This window comes from Peromyscus californicus, unplaced genomic scaffold (genome assembly GCF_007827085.1).
Source record: "Peromyscus californicus insignis strain IS unplaced genomic scaffold, ASM782708v3 Scaffold_1__1_contigs__length_55948999, whole genome shotgun sequence".
In the NCBI taxonomy this organism is placed as follows: domain Eukaryota; kingdom Metazoa; phylum Chordata; class Mammalia; order Rodentia; family Cricetidae; genus Peromyscus; species Peromyscus californicus.
Genome location: NW_026294492.1, coordinates 34070806 through 34094653, shown reverse-complemented (window position 1 = coordinate 34094653; position 23848 = coordinate 34070806). Strand labels below are relative to the sequence as shown.

Below are 23848 nucleotides of genomic sequence, written 5' to 3'. Positions count from 1 at the left end.
GTTGATTGGTTTGGTTTGGTTTAATCAGGGTCTCCTTGTATAGCATAGGCTGGCTATACTCATAGCTACACTATTAGACTCATAGTGTAGTCCTGGCTGGCTTTGAACCATCTTCCTGCCTTCTCCAGAATGCTAGGAGACTAGGTGTGCACCATCATCTCTGGACGCTTCATGCTTTTTTTGTGCCCTAGTTAAGAAGTCTTTCTTATCTCAAGGTCACACTTTCTTCTAAAACCTACTAGGATTTTGTTTTGGTTGGTTAGTTGGCTGGCTGGCTGGCTGATTTGTGGTGCTGGGGATAGACTCTACGATCTGCTAGGCAAGCACTCACACACAACTCCTGAGCTGCATCCTTCGCTCTAAAGCTTTACGTCTCTAGATTTTTCACTTATGTTTCACGATCTCCATCTATCTAACTCCTGTGTGTGATGGGAGGTAAATGTCTTCATGTGATTATTAGTTTTTCTCGCACCATTATTTCTTTGACACTTTTTTCTACCCCTTGCCCACCTCCTTCCTCCTTTCAGGGGTTCCTGTCACATAAGTTAGGTCACCTGAAGTTGTCCTACAGGTGCCTCACGTTTTAGGCTTCTTAATCTTTCTTTTTAATATGTGTTTCAGTTCGCCTGTCCTCTATTTCTATATCTCCAGATTAACTCTTCTTTTGTGTTATCTAATCTGTCCAGTGTGTTTTTATTTCAGACATTGTTCTGTTTGTCTCTAGAAGTTTCATTTATATCCTTTTATATTTATATAAAGGCAGTGCCCTCAGAAGATCAGATGGAAGTCATGAAAAAAATGTGAAAACTTACGGAAAAATCGTAAAGTGAAAAAAGCTAACATTGTGAAAGCACAGCTGTCTGGAAGCTAAGTTGATAGCAAAGGGGATGGTTATGACGTGGGGGGCGGGGCTTCTAAGCAGATGTTTGGTGTCTTAGAAGCTAAGTTGATAGCAAAGGGGATGGTTATGACGTGGGGGGCGGGGCTTCTAAGCAGATGTTTGGTGTCTTAGACCATCTTCTGTTGCTAGAAGCATCATAGACAAGGTGATTTAGAGAGAAAATAATTTGTTTTGCTCACAGTTTTAGAAGTGAAAGAATGTGGTGTTGACATCTGACAAAGGCCTACTGCACTGTCATCCATGACACAGGGCCACACGCGTTAAGAGCTTCCTGGCCCAGGTGTCTTCTCTTTTTATAAAGCCACTGTCCTTCTGGATCAGGCCTCAATTTCGTAGCTTCCTCTGGTGTTTATTACCACCCAGTTAAAGTTCCCCCTCTTACTGCCTCGTATGGATATTCAGTTTCACTTTGAGTTGTGGTAGGGACATTCAGACAGTAACACTGGGTGCACTTCCCCCTGGGCTCACCTCCTGTGGCTTCACAGGCCAGCTGAGAGCCCCTCCTTGCAGACCATGCCTCCAGCAGTTTGTCTGCCATCCAGTGCTGCCAGAGACCTCTTTGGCCTTCGCTTCTGTTTCTTAAGATGCACACGTCAGAGCTCAGGCCCAGTCTTCAGACTGTCTCGTAATACTGGCAAGGGTCTGAGATGGTTGGTCTGTCCCTCTCTCTGGAGGTGAGGCCGCAGAGGTAGATCCAGGGATTGAGAGGAGCCTGTCCACCGCTATCCTCCTCGGAGTGCTTCCCTGCTGTCTCCAGTTGTCTGAAGGAGTCAGAGCAGCCTCAAGTCCTTTGTGGGAATCAGGTTAAAGGAAAGGGGCAGCAAGTGATGGGGTGTCGTGATGGGCAAACCCCCGCTAGTCTGGAGGCAACTGCAGGGCAGTTCTTTGAAGAAGCAGAAGCAGTCTGTGCTGGGAAACAACTGCAAGTTTGCGTTTGGGTTTGTCCTGTGTTTATCCCCAGTGTTTCCTGGTTCGTTCTCTGTATTGAGCAAAGGCTGGGTGGGATGGAGACGAGGGAAGAAGTTAAAAAATGTTGGTCCCTTCGCATGGGATGAACCTGATGCACTCATCTTTTCTGGACTCTTCTGATTCCCAAGCTAGAAGGGCTGTGGTCGTAGTGTGTGGCTTAACAAGTGCTCTTCAAATAGTATACTTAGCAGATCCATCCCCTGCAGCCCATAAGAGTCCTTTGCTTAAACATACCTGCCTCTGAGCTGGCCCTGGTGCACAAGCCTATAATGCTAGCTAGCACTTGAAGTGCAGGCACAGAGGTATGAAGTTCAATGTTGTCCTCACCTACATAGTGAGTTCCATGCCAGCCTAAATATGTCCCAGGGGATGAGATGAAGGTCTATGATTCTGAGAACATATGGACAACCAAAGTATCCTAGTTCAGGTTACTATTGCTGCAGTGAAACACCATGACCAAAAGCAAGTTGGGGAGGAAAGGGTTCATTAATAAAGGAAGTCAGGACAGGAGCTCAAACAGGGCAGGAACCTGGAGGCAGGAGCTGATGCAGGGGCCATGGAGGAGTTCTGATTACTGGCTTGCGCCTCATGGCTTGCTCAGTCAGCTTTCTTATAGAACCCAGGACCACCAGCCCAGGGATGGCACCACCCACCATGAGCTGGGCCCTCCCCCACCAATCACTAATTAAGAAAATGCTCTACAGGCTTGCCTACAGCTGGATCTTATGGAGGCATTGTCTTAATTGAGGTTCCCTCCTCTCAAATGACTTTAGCTTGTGTCAAGTTGACATAAACGAGCCAGCACACAAGGGAAAAGGGAATATTCTCAGAGGGCCATATATGTGATAGGGGCTGACCTCTGTATGCATCTTTGAAGGGTGTCAGAGAACTAAAAATGAAATCTGGCAAGAAAGAACAGCCAGGACCAGTTCAGGGAAGACCAGTTTCCAAGTCCTCTCCCAGGTCCTTTTCTGTGTTTGTGACTGGAAGGGCCTCTGGGGTCAGGATTACAGTTTACTGGGAGAGGCAGGGGATTAGACAGAAGAATGGAATTTCCCTTTGATAAGGAGAAGCCAAGAATTAATAAATCAGTTGATTTTTTTGTTGTTGTTGTAGTTCCTATGGTTTCCTGTTCTGTACAAGTAACATTTTTTTACTGAGAAATTGCATAACAAGACATTAACATTCACAGAGTACAAATTATCAGCTGATTATTTTTAGACCCAGTTTATCAGCCATTTCACAGAAGAACTTCATTTGGCTCAGATTCTAGTCCTCACTGAACTGAGAGAAGGTGGGACACCCCACTGCGAATTCAGTCTTTCTTAGCCCCTCCTTTAAGGGATGCTGGAAGAAAACTCAGAACAATTATGTCTGCAAACCTAGTTTGGGGGGGTTGGGGGGGCAGGGTCTTGTGTATCCCAGGATGCCCTTTAACCCACTGTGTAGCCAAGCGACCTTGATCTTAGGATCCTCCTACCCCACCTCTGCCGTGCTGGGATTACAGGAGTAGACCACCACACCCAGTTTATGCGGTGCTGGATCAAGTGCAGGGCCTTATACACAGCAGGCCTGTCCACAGCACGTCTGCAAACTTGTATCAACACCGCACCCAGTTTATGTGGTGCTGGATCAAGTGCAGGGCCTTATACACAGCAGGCCTGTCCACAGCACGTCTGCAAACTTGTATCAACCTAGCAGCAGCAGCAGCAGAGAATTCGGCACTCTTGCAAAATATGAAAGAGACTCACTCACTCGAGGTGGCAGGAGCAGCGTAAGAGCCTCTGCATCTCAATGGCAGGTGAGCCCCAAGATAACCTAGTGAGTCTCATTGTGACCTGCTGGTCAGCTGCCCAAGCCTCCGTTCTGTTTGGTGGTCTATTTCTCTCTGGAGGAGGATCCTTTCCCATCCGTGCCTCTGGATTGCAGCTTGTCTGTAACCATCTCTGCCAGGACCGAGGAAACATCGTCTCTCCAGCCTGTACAATTTTTCCTTCCTGGCCTTTGTCTTTTGGACAGCTGAGCACAGGACTGTTGGGGTATTTTGTTGAATGACATCACAGTGAAAACCAGGCATTATATGTGTTCTGGAGCTCTGTGGCTGAGAACTAGAGCAAGGGGCTGGCTTCTGGTGAGGGAGCACTCTGCCAAAGCCAACACCAGTTAGACTTCAGAATTCCATTCAGCAAGGCAAGTATTGGCACCCAGAAGAGCAGATGACCCCAGATGGGCCGAGGTAAAGTGCATGTGGTCCCTGCCACTCTACAGCATCAGCAGTACCTGGCAATTTGCTAGCAAACATGCTAGCAGGGTCTTACTGGTCAGAAACTCTAGGGTGAGCAACTAAAATTCGAGACTCCTAGTCCTCTTGGAGAGTTGAACCTCTCCTTTAATTGTGTATGTCCTCATTCCCTCCCCCACCTCCTGTCCTCTCCTCACTCTCTTCCTCCCTTCTTACCCCTCAAATTAAATACCTTGTAAATATATTGTAACCCCAATGTATCCATAATTATGTGGCAGTGATATCAGCCACAGTTTTTTCAGAATACCCTTGTTAAAACTAATATGCATCTTTAATTTGGGTTTAGGGTATGTAGAAGGGGGTATTCGTTTCAGGTAGAAGGTTTGAACCCAGGACTTCATACATACTACCAACTGAGGTGTGTGTGTGTGTGTGTGTGTGTGTGTGTGTGTGTGTGTGTGTGTGTGTGTCATCCACACATACATTTAAGACAAGTTGTTGCCCTGTAGCCCACAATGGCCTTGAACTCATGATCTTGTCTCAGCCTCCCAAATACTGAGGTTACAGTTGTGTATTACCACATTCAGCTTTATACTGACTTTTTAAAAGAAGCTTTGAGGTCAGGTGCAGTGGTGCACAGCTATAATCCTGGCTACTTTAGAGGCTGAAGGAGTTCGAGGCCAACCTGGGCAGCACAGAGAGACCTGTCTCGGGCATTTGATAAACCTGTATGCGTAGCTCAGACCTTATGATGGTCTGTAAGCCTGCTGCTAAGATTCGCTCTTCCTCCCAAACTCGCTAAAGATGCTGCTGCTGAGTCACCTGTCAGCAGCCTGGTCAGTGCCAGTGTCCCTGTCTTGGCTGGTTAGGAATGGCAGAGTTGAGGTTCTAGGTTAACTTTAGGTGCCATTGTTCTGGGTGCAAGGTACTACTGAAATCCCCAGGTTGGAACTGAGATGAGCTCAGATGGTACAGCTGAGCTCGCTCGAGGACACAGGGTGAGTGGCTGCTGAGCTGCACACAGACATGACTCTGTGTGTGCTTCTTCATTCCTCCCTGAGAAACGTGTATTCGGGAGAGTTGAGCAGTGCAAATGCTCCCTCGGGAAACCTTTGTCAGCTTCCCAGACCTGCCATTACCAGTGCTGGCCCTGGTGATGCTTCTCCAGACCTTGGTTAAACTGCAGGGAGATGATGCTGTGGCACACTTTTTAAAGCCAGTTTCCCTTAGGTATGGAGATAGAGCATGTTGGTAATCTGCTTGCCTGGCGTGGACAGACCCCAGGTCCAACCCCCAGAACTAGACAACAGTTTGCACAGGCACTATATGGTTCCCTTTCCTCTACTGTGTGATGAGGTGTGGTGGGGTATTTTGTTGTGCTTTGGTTGTCTTTGTTGACAGGGTCTTACTCTGTAGCTCAGACTGGCCTGGAATTCTACATAGCCCAGGATAAACTTAAACTTGCTACGGTCCTCCTGCCTTAGCCTCCCAAGTGCTGGGATTATACACATGGATCAGCCACCATGCCCAAATAGTAGTAGAGTTTGATTCTTTTGGTTTGGTTTTTGAGACAGGATATAACCCAGGATAGCTTTGAACTCCTGACTCTCCTGCCTGTTCCTAAGCACTGGGGTTCCAGTAGTGTACTACCACAGCTGGCTAATTCTAGCTTTTTAACACTCTTACTTTGCAAAATAAAAAATTGGCAACTGGGCTAGAGAGAGGAGGCTTAATAGTTAAGAACACATACTGCTCTTACAGAGGTTTGATTCCCAGCACCCACATCTGGCAGTTCACTGTGCCTGTAACTCCAGCTCCGTGGGATCTGGTGCCAAATTCTAGCTTCCCAGCACTCACGTGCACATACCCAACACACACACATGCATACACATAATTTAAAATAAAATGTATTTTTAAAAGTGGTAATTTATAGCTGTCTGCTCCATTACTTATGACTTTGTTTTATATTTTTAAGGCAAAGTCAGTCTCACTGTGTAGCCCAGGATTGCTTTGTACTCATAGTGATCCCTCTGCCTAAGCCTTCAAAGTGCTAGGATTACAGGATGAGCCAATAACATTTTACTGGGGAGTATTTCTCCAATGAGACAGGACATAACATAGCAGGAGGTAGTGTCCTTCCATGTGAATCCAGCCATTAAGTCATTATCCTAAGGATCAGAAATACACTTTACTCTGAAGAACGAACGAAAAACATATATGAAGATGAACTCAGATTGAGCATGAGACTCAGTTACACATTCTTGACTGCGCTGACCGCACTGATGGGAACATGCAAAGACTGCCCAACAGGAAAGGCTGGGAAAGTCCCATGCAAAATGGGACTACCAAAACCATCTGAACCTAGTGCAGACACAGTAGGGCTGGTTAAAATGAGGACTACCAAAACCATCTGAACCTAGTGCAGATACAGTAGGGCCGGTTAAAATGGGACTACCAAAACCATCTGAACCTAGTGCAGACACAGTAGGGCCAGTTAAATGAGGACTTGATCCTTTCGGTGAGACCATGGCTTCCCAAGGAAGAAGGAGCCCAAAGCAATCAAGCTTGAGATGACCAATGGAAAGGTACAGTTTAAGAGGCTGCTGAACTTGTGCCCTGCTGACAGAAGGTACTCATGAAAATGAAAATGTAAGAGACCCCAAGACCCAGTCCTCACTGCCGTCTGTGTGGAGCCACCAGACAGTAACGGTAGCTGTCAGTCCCAGATGCACACTAGAATGACCTGGGTCACTTTAAAACTAAACTGCTAAGACTCTCCCAGACATGTGATCAAGTGTCCCTGAACATGTTTTCCTAAATCTCCCCGATGAGTTTCACACGCTCCCTGCGCTGAGAACCACTGTAGGAAAGGAATTCTTTGTTATCTCTACAGGTGCTTATAATAAAAAGTTGGACACTCCTCCCTCCAGCCGCCTGTTCCTTCTAGAGGCCCCGTCCCTCGGTTCTGGATCACAGTTTCCACCCATGGGACCTCCATGGAAGCAGAGGCTGGTCTTTTCAATTCACCGCCTCGTGAGTCTTGAGAGAGACAAGAAGACAACTGTACGTGGCAGGCCAGTGTCTACACTGTGGAAGCCCACTGCCCCACTGCCTGCCAGCAGCATCGGATCGTGCTCATTCATTCTTCTGAATTCTTAGTCACACTTCCTTTGGTGTCTTCCTTACAGAGAAAATGCACCATAGTGAATGCCCTTCCTCTTCCCTTCCGGGAAGTACCAAACTAGCATCAGTGTGCTTTGCTTAGAGTTGCAGTTCTTGCCTCCCCACTCACTAACCCAGCAGACCCTTGGGAGAGTTCTCCCGAGTGTGCCTCTCAGCTGGGACACAGGATCACCTGTCAGCATCTTAATAAGGCAGTAATCTGCACAACCTGAACCCAGCAGAATCCAAACCTGCTAGGATCCGTGCATGCATGCGTGCAATCGAGGGCTGTGGTTTTCAAAAAATGTCTGGGTTAGCAGCAGCTGCAGCAGCACCTGTAAGGGCTAGAGGTGTGACTTCCTCACTGAGAACTGGGTCGGTGGCTAGGCCAGGCATGGTGGCTCACACATGTGATCCTAGCACTTGGGAGGCTGAAGCGGGAGAATTGCCACAAATGCATACATACGAAGGTCCAGGCCAACCAGGACCTTTTTGGGATAGTCTCTCTCCAAAACCAAAAACGTAGTAGAGAGCTTGCCTGGCATGCCTAAAGCCCTACCTGAGGCTCTAGCACTGTGTGACCCAAGTGTGGTGATGCCAGCCTGCAACCCAGCATAGAGGATTTGCAGGGTCCGCAGTTCAGGGTCATCTTCAGCCATGTAGCAAATTCAAGGCCAATATGGGCTACCTGAGACCTTGTCTCAGCAATTAGTTAATTGGTTAATTAGCTAAAATGGAATAAGACTGATCCCTCCAGGGGAGGCACCCTTGTGTTTCAGCAATTCTGGGGCCAGAGAGATGATAAAAGTACTTGAGTCTGATCCCTGGAACCCATGTAAATGTGAAAGATGAGAATCAACTCCACATGGTTGTCCTCTGCCTCTGTGGGTGTGCTGTGCATTTCCGCCATGATAAGTGAAATGAAGTTTGAAAGGAAAGCTTAGCTCTGGTGTATCTCTGTGTCACAGCAATCTGGAGAAAGTATGGCGTGAACATAGTTTGATGCTTTTCTACCTCATGGTACAGACGTAAAGCAGACCCCTTAGATGGTCCTAGATCTTCCATCTCTTCTCACCGAGCATTCCCAGTCAAGCTCCTTTTTAACAAAGAGTTACTTTATTTTATTTATGTCTCTCTGTGTGTGTGTGTGTCTGTGTCTGTGTCTGTGTGTATGTGTGTGTCCGTGTCTGTGTATGCACACATGGTGCCCGCAGAAGCCAAAAGAGGGTCAGATCCAGGGGTGAGTACTGGGAACTGAACCCGGGTCCTCTGCAAGGACAGCAAGTGCTCTTAACCACTGAGCCATCCCTCCAGCTCCTGAAAGGCATATTTTTATCTGTTCTCAGTAGTACCTATTGCACTCTTTGGTCTCTCTTCCAGCCTTTGTGTTCTCTTTACCTGTCTTAGGTGGGTTTCTACTGCTGTGACGATACACAATCACCAAAAGGAAGTCAGGGAGGAAAGGATTTATTCGGCTTATACTTCCACGGCACTGGTCAGCACCGAAGGAAGTCAGGGCAGGAACTCAAACAGGGCAGGAACCTGGAGGCAGGAGCTGATGCAGAGGCCATGAAGGAGTGCTGCTTACTGGCTGGCTCCTCATGGCTTGCTCAGCCTGCTTTCTTCCAGAACCACCAAGCCAGGCATGGCACCACCCCCAATGGGTGGGCCCTCACCCATCAATTACTAATTAAGAAAATGTCTTACAGCCAGATCTTGTGAAGGCATTTTCTCAATTGTGGTCCCTCCTTTCCAGTGACTCTAGCTTGTGTCAAGTTGACCTAAGACTAACCTATTGTTTCATTGGTGACTTGGGCCAATAGTTTAACCTCTCACTTGACTCATCTGTGAAAAAGGAATAATAATAGTAGAGCCTGCCTTATTCGTGAGTAGTTAAATGGGTAGAGAAACACCCAACAGTGTCAATTTTAAAACCATTCTTATTCATAATGTTAAATAATAGGTATACAATATTTTATAATAACAAAACAGTACCTGGTACATAAATACTCAACAACTGACCTCTGTGATTCACTGGCAATTTTAGACAGTAGACATTTGAGGGTTTTTTTATTAACAATTTTTTATTGACTCCTTGGGAATTTCACACCAGGCACCCCAATCCCACTCATCTCCCAGTCCCTCCATATCTGCCTCCAACCTTGTTGTGTTTCCCCCCCCACACACAAGGAAAACTAAAAAAGAATAATAAAAATACAAATAAGAATGCTAATTTAAAAACAAACACAGTCTGGTCTACAGAGCAAGTTCCAGGACAGCCAGAGTTGTTATGCAGAGAAACCCTGTCTCAAAAACCAGAAAAACAACCAAAACACTTCACTCCTCCATCTTTCCTGCCCTCCTTCCCCTCTTCATTCATCCTTATGGCAGTGGGAGCTGCTGTGTATCGTGCAGTATGCCCTTTTGTCCACACAGCTTTACTAGCTTCACTTGCAGATGTTCATGGTGTAATGTGTTGTTGGTCAGATTCAGGGCCTCTGGCTTCTGCTACACCACCAATACTGGACCCTCACAGAAACTCCTCTCTGATATCCTGCTGTTGCCCAGATGGAGTCATGGAGATCCTGCAGCTGTGGCTCCAGAGGACCAGTGCCTTCACACGCTCCAGCAGGTCATAGTTGGGGAGTGCCAACTCAAAGCCTTGGATGTGTGTCTGGGTGGTTGACATTTGAAATTTTCACAGTTGCCTTTTCAATATTGTGTGCATGGCCTTTATTCCCCTTTTGTCTGAAGGCTCTTCTATACTCGATTGTTCTCCTTGTCAAGTCTGAATCATCCTGTGTCCCAGAGTACTCAGAGCATCAACTCCACTGGCAAGGAAGACCAGGGTGTCTATACCCCAGGGACTTTCTTGAACATGCCCCTCCCCTAATCCTAGGATTTAGCAAGACCCCAGAGGAAGCAAGCTGGTTCTGGATGTCCCACTCTGGAGTCCAAGAGACCAACACTCTACCTGGAACATCCCCTACAGATAGTAGGTTCCTCCAAAAACTTTTACAAAATGACCCAAGCAGTGTGGGTTTTAGTTACATTTGGGTTTTATTGTTTTGGTATGGTTTTCTGAACTAAGGTCTTCCTGTGTAGCCCAGGCCAGCCTGGAACTTGCTGTTCTCCTGCCTCGGTCTTCAGCCTGTTGGGATAATAAGCATGTACCACCAGCTTGGTTCTTGATGATATTTTTTTAAGATTTATTATTTCATGTGTAAGAGTATTTTTCCTGCATGCATGTATTTGTCCCACATCCGTGCCTGGTGCCCTGGAGGTCAGAGGAGGTGTTGGGTCCCTGGAACTTACGGCACAGATGTCATGAGCCACCGTATTTGTAGGTGTTTGTAGGTGCTAGAAGCCAAGCCTAGGTCCTCTGCGTGAGCACTAAATGCTCTTGCCCTCTAAGCCGTCTCTCCAACCCCTTCTTAGAAGCAGATCTCGAGCCATGTTCCTGACTTCTCTCCAGTGAAATGTTGTCCTTACAGTGCAGTGGGTGGAGAGGGTAGGAAATGGCACCCAAAGACCATAGAGATGGAGGCCTTCTCCACTGTACCACACTGGGAGTGGGGTCTTAACAGTGGGAATGGCTGAGGATCCCAGCTCCAGGGGCTTCCTGGTCTCTGTAACAGATGCTGGCCTCCTACAGTGAGGCTCAGATGTTAGTCAGGAGGAGAGGTGGAGACGAAATTCTAAACAGTCTTAGTAAATAAGAAACACAGAGCCAAATACAGAGGTAATAGCCAAAGAGATCAGAGAGCAATAACTACCTTACCTTACCACCTCACCGCCCTCGCTTCCCCAGAGAGAGAGCTTCTTCCTGTCTGATTTGTGTTTTTATTGCCTTTCTGTTCTGCTTTCTCATTGGCTCTAAGCCCAGCCACATGACTTCCTCGTCACTGCCTGTCTATATAGACCTCCAGGTCTCTATGGTTGGTACTGGGATTAAAGGCTTGTCTCTGTATGTCCTTGACCACACAGAGACTCTTCCTGCCATGTGATCAGATTAAGGGCATGTGCTACCACTGACGGACTTCTGCTTATGGCTTGCTATGTGACCTCGCTATGTGACCTCTGATCTCCAGGCAAACTTTTTTTATTAACATACAAATAAAATCACATTTCAGCACAGTTAAAATATCACCGCAGAGAGGCGTTACACGTGCCAATGGTCGTGGCTGCTCTAGTTTCATTCCCGTTACTGTGTTAAAACACCCAACCCAAAGCATGGTAGGGAAGAAAGGGGTTATTTTGGTTTATAATTCCAGGTTACAGAGAAGTCAAGGCAGGAACTTTCTCGAGTCCCCATTCAAGAGCAGAGACTCGGGCCCAGCCATGCTGCCTGCTTGCCACTGTTTCTTCAGCGAGCTTTGTTTACACAGTTCAGGGCCCAGCCACTGAAATGGTGCCACAGACCCAGGCCATCTCCACAGACATGCCTACAGGCCAACCTGATGTAGTTCTTCAATTAAGAGCCTCTTCCGCAGTGATGCTAGGTTGTGGCAAGTTCACACTAACCACCACATCCCCTTACCACACTGGAATACCTTCCAGGGTTGGCGTCTTTTTGAAAGAACCCGTGTTGTATAAACATTCCTTGTTTTAATTCTAGAATTAGTATAAGTTTATGTGGATCTTTTAAGTTCAAAGCATTTCCTAAGCATTAACTCTCTCGCCCTCCTGTTTATGATAGTTCTCTACAAGTCAGCAGAGTCTGTTGAGCTACATTGAGATGTCAGATATTTAGTGCTTTGTATCCTGAATGTTCCCCGGTAAGCCATCCAGGGGAAGTTATTCACCTTCCTGACTTGTGCAAATGCTGTTGGTAGACCATCTGAATTTCAGCAAGGTGCCGGATGACATTCCCCTGATGTTCTTGTCGACGAAACCCTCAGAGCAGCACATAACTGCAGCTGACTAGAACCAGAGAGAACTGCTCAGACCTGAGTAGAATGGGAGGCAGGTATACAAACACTCAGTGCAGATCTCTGCCTCCTGCTTGCCTAGCGACGTTGTTAGTAACTGTTTGGTTGTGATACTTACAGCATTCTGTGAAACTGAAGCCACCTGAACTTTGTCAGATGATGAGTCTGTTGTATGAAGAACTGGGTCCTGGGAGAGACCTTACTCTCCCCTAAATCAGTCCCAGATTCTTTATCACTTCAGTCCGTAAGCCATCTTTTTCCCTAGCCATTCGGTCTTAGTCCATGGTCTGCTGCTATAAAAAGAATGCCACAACCTAGGTGCATTAGAACTGATGGTAGAAGTTTGTTTAACTTAGAGTACTGGAGACTTAGAAGTCCAGAACTGGGATTGGGGGGCGGGGTGTGAGGTGGGGAGAAGTTCCCGTCTCTATGACATGACAGGACAAGTGAGCATACATAAAACTAAAAGAACAAGAAAGGGTCCAATTCATAGTCCTCATGACCTAATCACCTCTGAAAGCTCCCCTCTTAATCCAGGCATGGTAGTGCACACCTGTCATCCCAGCACAGGGAGGTACAGCAGGAGGAATACCCTGAAGGGCAGGCCAGCTTGGGTTGCAGAAAGAGACCATGTCTGAAAAAGCAAAACCAAAAGTGGACCTCTAGATGCCATTCCACTGGTAACCACACTTCAACAGAGGTTTGAGTGGAAACATTCAAACCATAGAACCTTTTTCTCTGAGGCCTTACAGTTCCCTCCTGGACTACGGGGGAGTGGGTTCTCTTAGGTAGGGTTTCTATTGCTATGAAGAGATGACCACGGCAACTCTTATAAAGGAAAACATTTCATTGGGTGGCTTACAATTTCAGAGGTTCAATCCATTATCATCATGGTGGGACATGGCAGCGTACAGGCAGACATGGTGCTGGAGAGGTAGCTGAGAGTTCTACATCTTGCAGGCAACAGGAAGTAGTCTGAAACACTGAGCGTGGCTTGAGCATATATGAGACCTCTAAGCCTGCCTCCACAGTGACCCACTTCCTCCAACAAGGCCACACCCACTCCAGCAAAGCCACACCTCCTAACAGTGCCACTCCTTTTGGGGGTCATTTTCTTTCAAGCCACCACAGGGGGTCTTTGTTAGTGGCTTTCCTTGAACTCCTAATCTACCTCCTGAGTACTGAGATTATAGGCACGAGGCACCATAGTGGTCTTTCACCTGATTTCCCAGCTGTAATGTTACCCCCTCTGCAATAAAAAGACTTCAGTGAGCATGTTCTCCTGACTGTTAACCTCTCAGGCAGATGTAGCAGCATGTACCTGCAAGCACTTTGGAAGTTGAGGCTGGAGGATCACAAGCTAAAGGGCAGCCTGAACCTTAGACAGCTTGAGCAGGAAGACCAAGAAGGAGTCAAGGTCATCCTTGGGTAAACAGTGAATTCAAGGCTAGTTGAGACCTTTTCTCAAGAAACAATAGGGAGGAACTGGAGAGATGTCTCCGTAGTCAAGAGTGCTTGCTGCTCCTGCAGAGGCCCCACGTGGTGGCTCACGATTACCTGTAACTCCACTTCCAGGAGATCCAGCGCCCTTTTCTGGCCTCTGTAAGCACTGCACACAGTTGGTGCACAAACATTCAGGCAAAACATGCATACACTGGTTGGGGATTTAGCTCAGTGGTAGAGCGCTTGCCTAGCAAGCACAAAGCCCTGGGTTCGGTCCTCAGCTCCAGTTTAAAAAAACAAAACAAAACAAAAAAAAACATGCATACACATAAAATTAAAGTTTAAAAAAAAAAATAGACAGATAGGTAACCAGCTCCCCAGTGGCATTCTCTTACCTACAGAATATGTACATTCTTTTACATGGTCTTCTTACCAGTGATCAGAGTCTGGGCCTCATTCCCCCCTTAGGATGTATTTATTTTTATTTTCTGTATATCAGTATGTATACCACATGGTGCCTGGTGTCTACAGAGGTTAAACACAGTTGTAAGCTGCCATGTGAGTGCTGGGAACTTAACCCAGGTCTGCTTCAAGAGCAGCCATGGCTCTTGACCACTGAGCCATCTCTCCAGCCTCAGTTCTTGGCCTCTTAGCCAAAGAATTGAAAATGGGGACTCCCGAAAGTTCGCAGTAGAAGCCAAGTAAGTTTCCTTGGAGCGGAGCAGCAGTGCAGGTTAGAGAGGGAGACACTGTCAAGGTTGACCGCGGGCTGCACTGGTGAGGGAACCGCTGAAAGGCCTCAAGCCACACCCCGGGGGCAAGGGGAGGGAAGAGTTGGTTACTCAGGGCCATAGTTTGGATGGTTCTCTGGTTTGGTTGACAGATTAGGTCATACATTCATCTTTTTCCCGATGAGTGTGTCTCCTCAATTATGCATCGATGTTAATCATGTGTACATGAATTGTGAGAGGCATCAGAGTGGTGAATAGGGTGTTCTCCCTAGAGTTTACGAGAAGACATGGTTCTGCCTTACTTCACACGCACCCAAAGCCAGTTCAAGGCTAATCAGCCTTTCTCTTCTTCATTCCTGGATACACTGGCAGAACACTTGAATAGAAACTGTCTAAATTTGATTATCACTAGGGACTGGAAAACTTAAGCTATTGTTCAGAAATGGGAGTGCGTGTAGCCTGATGCAGGTGGAGTTCCTTGGGATGGGGAGCTGAGGTTTTAGGTACGTTGTTGAAAGGGGGAGTGTACCTAGTACATGCAGGTTAAGAAAGTAGGCTGCCAAGTACATTGTTACAAGAGGGAATGTGTGTCACCCAAAACTAAGTTGGGTTCCAGGGTGCTGAACTGTCTCTATGCCTGCCCTGGGAGGACACATCCTGGCCATCTTCCTTCCTTACCTCATCCCGTTCTTCCTCACTTCACATTCTGTGTTCTAGGGAAGCAGACAACCTGTAACTCCCCATGGGATCACTTTGTTCAGGTGGTTCCCTGGGCTTTGATGGGCCCACCACGTTCTTGCCTTTTCCCCCTTGGTTTGCGCCGTTATATGGGAATCATGGGCCATACATGTCTCTTTCTTAAAGACGACTACCATTTCCTTAAGGGCAGTGATCCTATTCCATCTAATGCTTAGTACATAAGAAGCAGACAAAATGGTTTTGAGTCAGAACTAAGACTACATTTTAAAAATCTCCATAACTGAAAAGCAGAACATAAAACTTAACAGGTAGAGATGATTTCATAAGATCAAACCCAACAAAGCAAACAAGTTGCCCTAAGTTCCAGGTACAAGGCAGCTCCTCTCTCAGTGATCATGTAAGAGGAGGGAGGCCGTGGCTTCTGCTGACAGCATCAGGATCCAGCAGTAAGGCCAGTGTCCTGGTGTCCAGAGCAAGGGAGGCTAATGGCCTGGATAGCTAATTCAGGGTTAGGACCATTCTGTGCTCCAAGTTAAGGGTGAGATCTGCCTGTAGCAGTTCCGCTGCAACAGGAAGAGGAATCCCATCTGAAGCAAACAGAAGGACTAAAATAATGGTGAGCAGATGCCTACAGGGCTGTCATCAGGGGGGCAGAATTAGGACAGTGAGTGGAGCTCGAGAAAAATCTCTGTGACAATTAGTTACACTAATAACGAAGTCTGCTGGTTCTTGAGCTTCACATCACTACAGGATCCACCCCAGAGCCTCTGGTGCTTTACAGGGACCCAAGTCCTGCAGGAAGTTTGGACTTATCCCCTGGGCACTGCTGAGGCTTTCCTGAGCAGAGGTGACTGATTTGCTTCGAGGGTCCAGAAGAGATGCAGGGGTTCGTTTCAGTGATGTCTCCCATTCTCCTGTATCCTTTCCTGGAAAACCACGTGAAAACATGACTTCTTTCTCCCTGCTTTTTTGCTGTCTAGCTCTGGAGAGTCTTGGCCTCTGGGAAGATGTGAGAGGAATCGTCTTGGGATCAGAGCTGGTTACAGGGTTCCCCTGGACCTTCAAGGTGCCAGGCCTGCCGCAGTACCTGCAGAGCCTTACCAAACTAGCCATCCCTGAAGTGTGGGCATCGCTGGCGCTGGCTGAGGCTGAAGGGCAGGCGGCTGCTATTCCTCTCTCCTTCTCTCGGCTTCTGGAGTCTTCCTTTCCTGAAGTACGCTTGCTAATCCTGGATACCCTGCTGGAAAGGGCAACGTCCTCTGAACTGGGAGAGAAGGGACCACCTCCCTTGCTGTGTAGTATGAGAGAGGAGTTCCTGCTACTGGCGATGAAGGAAAACCACCCAGGATGTTTCTGCCGGGTAGGGTCTCTGCTGCACTGACACCCCTCTGTGTCCCACATTCATTTGGAAACCACCAGGAAGATACAAATGAGGAAAGCAAGTCAGGCCTGTGCTTTCTGGGGCAACAGGCAGTAGCTTAGCATCCCTAAGACCAGGGCCCTCTGTGTTGCTTGGCTGTATGTGTAGAAGAGCTCCAAGAGGCCAGTGGTACCGCTCGTAAAGATGTATCAGTTGTAGGTCGAGCCACTCTGTCTTTAGAAAAGGTCATGGAGAATTAGCTGTGGGGTGGAGAGAGCACAGTGGGTGGTGCTCGCCCACAAGCTTGAGGACCAGAGTTCAGATCTCCAGCACCCATGTAAATGTCAGCCTACCTGTAATGCCAGCACTCGGGGTGAAGATGGGATCCCTGGGGAAAGCTGGCTAGCTAGACCAGACACACCAGGAAGTTCCAAGTGCAGTGAGAGACCTGGAGAAGGGTCAAGGAAAGCAACTGATGTCACCTCTGGCCTCCATTAGCTGTGACACATCTCAGGTTATCCTGACTGATACGCCTAATTACAGGCAAATGGCTACCTGGGAAGCCTGCTCAAAATGAAAGTGAGGTTTCCAGGCTTGACATCTCAGATATTTAGGAGGCTGGGGCCCATCTAGGCTACAGAGTGAGTTCAAAGCTAACCTGAGTACTTAGTGAGACTTTGTCCCAAAATTAAAAAGTGAAAAAGGGAAGGGAATCTGGCTCAGTCTAGCATGTGTGAGACCACATAGGCTTCTGGCGCTGATACCAGGTCACCAAGGACCCTCAAGCTTGTCGTTGCTCTGCCCTGCCTCGGTTCCTCAAAGATGGTACAGAGGAAGTCAGTAGAGCTGGGCGGTGGTGGCGCACACCTTTAATCCCAGCACTCGGGAGGCAGAGCCAGGCGGATCTCTGTGAGTTTGAGACCAGCCTGATCTACAGAACAAGATCCAGGACAGGCTCCAAAGCTACACAGAGAATCCCTGTCTCGAAAAACCAAAAAAAAAAAAAAAAAAAGAAGTCGTCAGTGGAATTTAGGGGCCCTTTGAAAATAGATTCCCCTCTTTACTGTTATAAACAATCTTGATTTAGGACCACAAGACTTTTCCCAGTGTGTTTATTGATCTTGTTTTCTTGGATTTGACCCACAGGTCCTGAAGATTCTCTGTCATATGAACCCCAGTGAGTGGCTTCCCCAGACAGAGTGCTGTGTCCACCTCTCCCCAAAGGAGTTCCTCATCTGGACTATGGATATTGCTTCCAAGGACAGGTCTGCCCCAGGGCTTCTGTGCAGTCTTGTGACTAATGCCCCTTCAAGTCATCATGTAGGGAGCCTGCTCGCTGTCCTTCCCTAAGGGCTCAGGCACCGGCTTCCTTTCTAAGCCTCAGCCTAGGAGCTGTGTTCTAAACTCCAGTAATAGAAGAGTGTCCAGTTCTCACACTAGTAACCAAAGGGTACAAGAACTTGTACAATCAGGTAAAGAGTTAATATCTACAAGGGTTATAAGCTATTTACATAAACATTTGTGCATAAAATATGTTAAATATAGCTCAGTTGGTTACGTGCTAGCATCAGCAAAGCCCTGAACTTGATTCCCAGCACCACAGAAGCTGATGTGGTAGCACATACCTGTGATCCCAGCACAAAAGAGGTGGATCAGAAGTTCAAGGTCAGCCTTGCCTACGTAGTGAGATTGAGGCGAGCTTTGGTTACATGAGACCCTGTCATCTCTGGTGTTTAACTTGACTTATGTGTGTGGTAACGGTTGAGAATTTGAGAGAGAGTTTTCATTTCCTTTCATTTTCCAGATCTGAAGTCCAGAGTGTAGCTCTGAGACTTGCCTCCAGAGTAATTGCCTACCACGTGCAGACATGTGAGGAGGTGAGGCTGACTCTGTCCTTGTCCCGAGGCCTGGGTTCCTTCCCAGAGGGTGGTGGTGAAAGGGAGCTGTCCCGGGGCAGGATGACAGCGACTCAACAGAGACGTCACTTGTCCTGAAGTTTAACTCTGGGGATCACCTGCAGAGACTCCGAACACAGGCTTTCTTCTCTCTCGTTGTAGCCGTTTTTGACTAGAGCCTCTGAGGGTGAAGTCTCTCCTCCCCGACACACATCTGTCCATTGCTTTCTCCCATTTCGGTAGCTAGACTGTTTCAAGAGGACTAAGCAGTCAAGTCAAGGATATCTAGGAGTACAACTTGATGCGCTAAGGATGACGATGTGTTGCACAGGCTGGAATACTCTGCTGTGTAAATGAGCTGTATCTGAACCGAGTCCCACGTAGGCCCGACCTGTCCCACGTCCCCTTTGAGGGTGAAGTGGAACTAAAGTAAGCAAAAAAGCCTCCTGGGAAAGGCCGTGAGACAGATACATACCTAAGTGTATTCGAGAGGCATGGTGCCCAGGTTCAGAAACATTGTGGAAGAGGGAGCAGAGAGAATCGAAGAGCTGGAAGACAGGAGAAGGACAGTGACATGCCATCCTCTAGACAGGACATAGCAGTGTTACTTATTACACTAGGCCTGCACAGCATAGGCCCTCCCAGCAGTCAGTCATGGATAGGGGAGGGACTCTGTCCCTTGAATCAGAGGCTACCAATAGACTCGGAGAGAGCAGTCATTTTAAGTTGTGTAACCACTAGTGAACCTACCAGACTGCAGTCGGCAGCTTCAGTACCAAGGCCACACAACACAGATGATCCTAATCAATCCCAGGGTAATACAAATAAAACAAAACGTGGTGTGGGGAAGTGTAGTAAGGAAGAAGGGACGGGGACAGAGATGGAAGAGATGAGAAAGGTGGATGAGAGCAATAAGAATGCATCATGGACTTCTGTAGACTTATAAAACAGAAAGGCAGCATCATCTCAAGGTAGTGAGCGGACAGTACAATTACCCCTTTCCTCACTGTGGTGGTGGAGGCAAAGGTGGTGGATTCTGCATAATCACCAAGAGATGCCGAGATGCTGAGATGCCGAGATGAGCACCTTAGAGTGCAGACTAATGGAAGAAAGAGAATGCCGAGTCATGGCAGGACTCAGAAACCCAAGGGGAAGGAGGGAGTGCTTGAGGACGGAGGAAGACTAGAGAGAGGAGGTTTTTAAAGGTCAGATGGCCTGGAGAGATGGAGAGATGGCTCAGAGGTTAAGAGCACTGGCTACTCTTCCAGAGGTCCTGAGTTCAAGTCCCAGCAACCACATGGCGGCTCATAACCATCTGTAATGCAGTCTGATGCCCTCTTCTGGTCTGCAGACATACATGCAGATCGAGCACTCATAAGTAGACAAAATTTAAGAAACAAAAATCAGATTACCCAAGGCTAGGCCAGGGTAATACCTCAGTGTTAGCATTAGCAAGCAAAGAAGCAGATTCCATGCTCTGTCATTCAGAGGCACAACTGAGGACCCAACCTAGGTCACAGGCCACTAGGAGATACAAAAATTTTAAAATAAATAGACGAAAACAGTGTTTGGAAGTGTAGGATATGGAAAAGACATGATTTGCTTAAAAGAGAAATAGGTCTGCGGCTATAGACCTTGCCCAGCGTGCACCAGGCCCTGGGTTCCAAACCTCCCCAGCACTACAGCCAACCCAAAGCCTGCCCCTGTAATCCCAGCACTCCTGAGGCCGAGGCAAAAGGACCACAGTTGTGAGCACAGCTACATAGAGAGACAACTGTCTCAGGAAATAAACAGCGACAGCAAAACACAATAGCCCTGAGTTCGAAGACAGCAGTCTAGACAGCCGAAGCAAGTCTGCCTCAAAAACCAGTTCAGCTGCTCCTCACCAGTGCCTCCATAGGTAGCTGTTTGGAACTTGAAGTATTATCCCGTGAAGTTGGAACATTGTCTAGGGATATAGAAAGCACCACAGAATGACATGGAGAAACACATTACCAGAGCTCTGGGGAGGGAGCTGGCCTTTGCCATCAGCAGCTGAGAACGTCAGTTTCGATCCATAGAGCCATTGCCCCCGCAGCTCAGAGGAATCTGCAGGCTCATGTGGTACAGCTAAAGAGGTTCAGCTCCTTGGTGAAGTGTCGGGGAGACTGCCCTCTGGTTCTCTAGTGGTGGGTTTCGTAAACAAAAGACATTCCTTTCTCCCAGTTCTGAGGCTCTCCTCTGCCTCAGACATGGCAGATGGCATGTGGTGAGAAGGCATGGAGAAAGGGAGCAGACAGACAAACAGAAGAATTCACTTATGCAGCAGAGCTACTCATGTAAGGATTAGCCCAGCCTGGAGATACCAGCACTTACCCTTTAATGTCGTGAGAGCCCTACTCTCATCACCTCTCAGAGGGCACTGTCCCATATAACATGTCACAGCAGCAGTGTGAGCTCAACATGACCTTGGGAGGAAATCACCGAAGCATACCAGGAAGTAGGTCACGTGGAATGAGAATCTCCTTTATAGGAGAAGTGAGAAATGAGTACAAAAGCTAAAAATTAGCCAAGTGCCAGAACTCAGAGGAGAATATTATTTGACCGTGAAAAGGAAGAGAGAAAGCTTAGAAACCTTAATCTGCTGGATGTGGTGGTATACACCTGGAATCCCCCAGCACTTGAGAAGTAGAAGGCGGAAGAGTCAGGAGTTCACGGCCAGCCTGTGCTGTAGGAGACCCTGCCTAGAAGAAAAGAAAACCTTAATGGGTGAAAAGGAGCTACTCATAAGAGATTACATGTTACATGCCCCCGTTTATATAGCATGCCCAATTAGAATAGAATTGGAGAGTAAAGGATTGGGGTAGGGGACAGGGATGGAGCATGGTAGGAAAAGGCATGGCACTTGTCCTCTTGGGGAAGTGCTCTGAAGTTGACTGCAGAAGGGAATGTGTTTACTCTGACCTGTACGTCACACAAAGCACATACAAGTCAGAGTATCACGGATGTGCCACAGACATGTACATGTCTTAAGTGTCACTTAAAATCTTAAAAGAAAAATGTAAATTATGCACCAATAAAGCTCTTGTTATCAAAAACAGTGGGGCTTTGCTTAGAGCTGCTGCTGTTTCCTGGGGCTGCAGGTACAGCTGGCTGGAGCCTGCCTGCCTTCCTTTTGCCCGTTGGAGATCACTCAGGAGCTCCTTTTGTGTTTTCAGAACAAGGATTCCATGGCCTCTGAGCTGAGGCAGTGGGTCCAGCTGGTTGTCTGGTCCTGTGGAGACCATCTTCCTACTACGTCTAGACTGGCTGCTGCTGAAGTCCTCACAAGCACCGCACCCCTGTTCCTCACCAATCCCCAGCCCATTCTTGGTAAGTGTGCTGAGCAGGGCGCCCACTGCACCCCCCTCAGCTAACACGGGAAGAGACAGAGAGCCCAGCCTAAAGGAGGGGACACCGTCAAAGGCAGCATGTGGACACTTTTGCATGTTTCCTGGATTGTCTGTCCTGGTTCCTCTTGGGACTGTCACCAACAGCTGCTTGCCTTCTCTCCCTTCTGTCTTCGGACCTGAAGCTGTCCTGTGTGCACTTGTTCAGGGCACCCAGGAGCATTGCGCTTCCTGTCTCTAAATGTGACCCTTTGGGTAGGCCATTGTAAAAAACTCCCATTTGAGACAGTGTCCCTGTGTAGCCCAGGAGAACCTGCAACCTGAGAAGTTCCCTGTCTTGGCTCCCAAGTCCTGGGAGTACAGTGTACACCACCATGCTCCGCTGCTGCGGAGCCTTGAGTGGGCTCCCACAGTCTCCAGACTAAATCCACACATCCTTTAACATGGCTCCCTAGGCCCTTTCTGTTCCACTCTTTCTGCTTTTCTGTTTCATCCCTGGCCCATCCTCCTGCCTCATCATCTGCCACTCCTTCCTCAGGCCTGTTTGTCATCAGTAGGGACCAGCTCTCTATAAACAAACTCTGCCTGACGACTTGTTGGCCTTTCAAGACTCAGCCCAGCCTTCTCCTCCTCCAGGAAGCCAGGACTTCCTTAAATGACACAGGGAAGTGCTCCCCAGGACTCCGTGCTGCTGAGGTTATGGAAGGGGCCAGGCTGGCCTCCAGGCTTTTGTCTGATGTCCCCACAGGGCTGCTGGTTCCCTTCACTACTCAACTGAACTTGAAATCAACCCTGGGATATGAAAGGCGCTGTTCCAAAGTCAAATGGATATGCAGCTCTGAGCTGGCTTCTGAACTGGGTTCTTCCCCTCACTCTATGCCTAGAGAGCAGTACCTAGGGAAAAGCTTCGTGCCAATGATGCTGAAGGAAATGGAGTCTGAGGAGAGCCTCAGAAGATGAAGAGCACAGGGGTGTTATTTCATGTTTTTATTGTGTTGCTTTGGAGTTTATTTTGATTTGTAAATACAGGGTTTAATTAAAGGAAACCCAGGGCCACAGAGCCAGGCTCTGGCCCAGATCCTGTCCTCTTCTGCATGTGGTCACTTCCTGTTTCTCTTGACTACTTTCATGCTTGGCCCCAAGAATCACGCAGGGGCCTAGCCCCCAAGGAGCTTGCAGTATTGTTGTGGTGACAGATTTCCAGGTCGGGAAGAGTCGGTTTTGAGGTGGTGACATGGAAGTTTAAGTGAGACCTGTGCAGCCTCTGCCTTGCTGTCCTTTCCCTTCTTCTTCTGAGTGACATCACCAGCGGCCCTCCCGTGGTTACGACTTAATCACTGAACCCAGAGCAGTGAGGCTAATATACTTTGGTTAGGTCAGGCATGGTGGTCTGTGCCTGCAGTCCTAGCTACCTGAGAGGCTGACGCTGGTAAACTGGCCTAGACAGCACAGTGAAACCTTCTCTGTAAGGCAGCGTGTTTCTTCTTTTGTGTCAAGCATTCTCAGTAAGCTCAGTTCCATTTTGCAGCACATTTTTCTGAACACCCTTGGTTACTCTGTCACTCACAACAAGTAGAATTTGTGTAAGACAACCTGAAATTCTTGTGTGGAATTGAGTCTTAGTTTGTGTTAGCTGCTGGTGCTAGGGATGGCATGCCAGAAACAAGGAAGAGGATCAGCGATGGCCAGTGGCCAGCTCATCAAGAGCAGCAGCCAGCCAGAGACGGGAGGACAGCTTGAAAGGGATTAAAGAGGGGAACGTTTCGGAGGTTCAGTGACCTTGGTGCTGAGAGAACTCAAGGTGGAGCCTTCCGCGGCACATGCTCAGAATCACAGCCTTGGGAGGTGGAAGCAGGGGGACCTCAGGAGGTCAAGGCCATCTCGGGCTACAGAGTGAATCTGAGGCAGCCTGGGCTGCTGGAAACCCTGTCTTAAAAATTAAAAAAGCATAGAGTCTGTAAGGAGGAGTAAAATGTAAAGCTTGATCTGGGAGTGGAGAACTAAGCTCCAGATGGTGCTGTTGGCAAAGGGGGCGGGGCCTCAGCTCAGACTGCCCCTTTCGAGGCCGCTGGGCGGTGCTCTGCCATTGCACTCTACTGAGACCCTCCTAAAATCTGTCCCTGGAGTCCATTTCACTGTTTTCTTGC

The 23848-nt window shown here is 47.9% G+C and overlaps 1 protein-coding gene across 2 annotated transcripts in view; it reads left to right on the top strand.

The window, feature by feature from the left end:
* Positions 1–23848, top strand: part of Thada (THADA armadillo repeat containing) — a 300312-nt gene that overhangs the window by 240852 nt on the left and 35612 nt on the right. The window contains exons 32-35 of one of the 2 annotated variants that reach the window (XM_052746438.1): positions 16059–16438; positions 17585–17703; positions 18243–18315; positions 21531–21684. In XM_052746438.1, coding sequence (XP_052602398.1) covers positions 16059–16438; positions 17585–17703; positions 18243–18315; positions 21531–21684 — 726 coding nt within the window. Of the gene's footprint in view, positions 1–7005; positions 10269–16058; positions 16439–17584; positions 17704–18242; positions 18316–21530; positions 21685–23848 lie in introns of those variants that run through there. The other variant, XM_052746439.1, reaches the window with a different exon arrangement.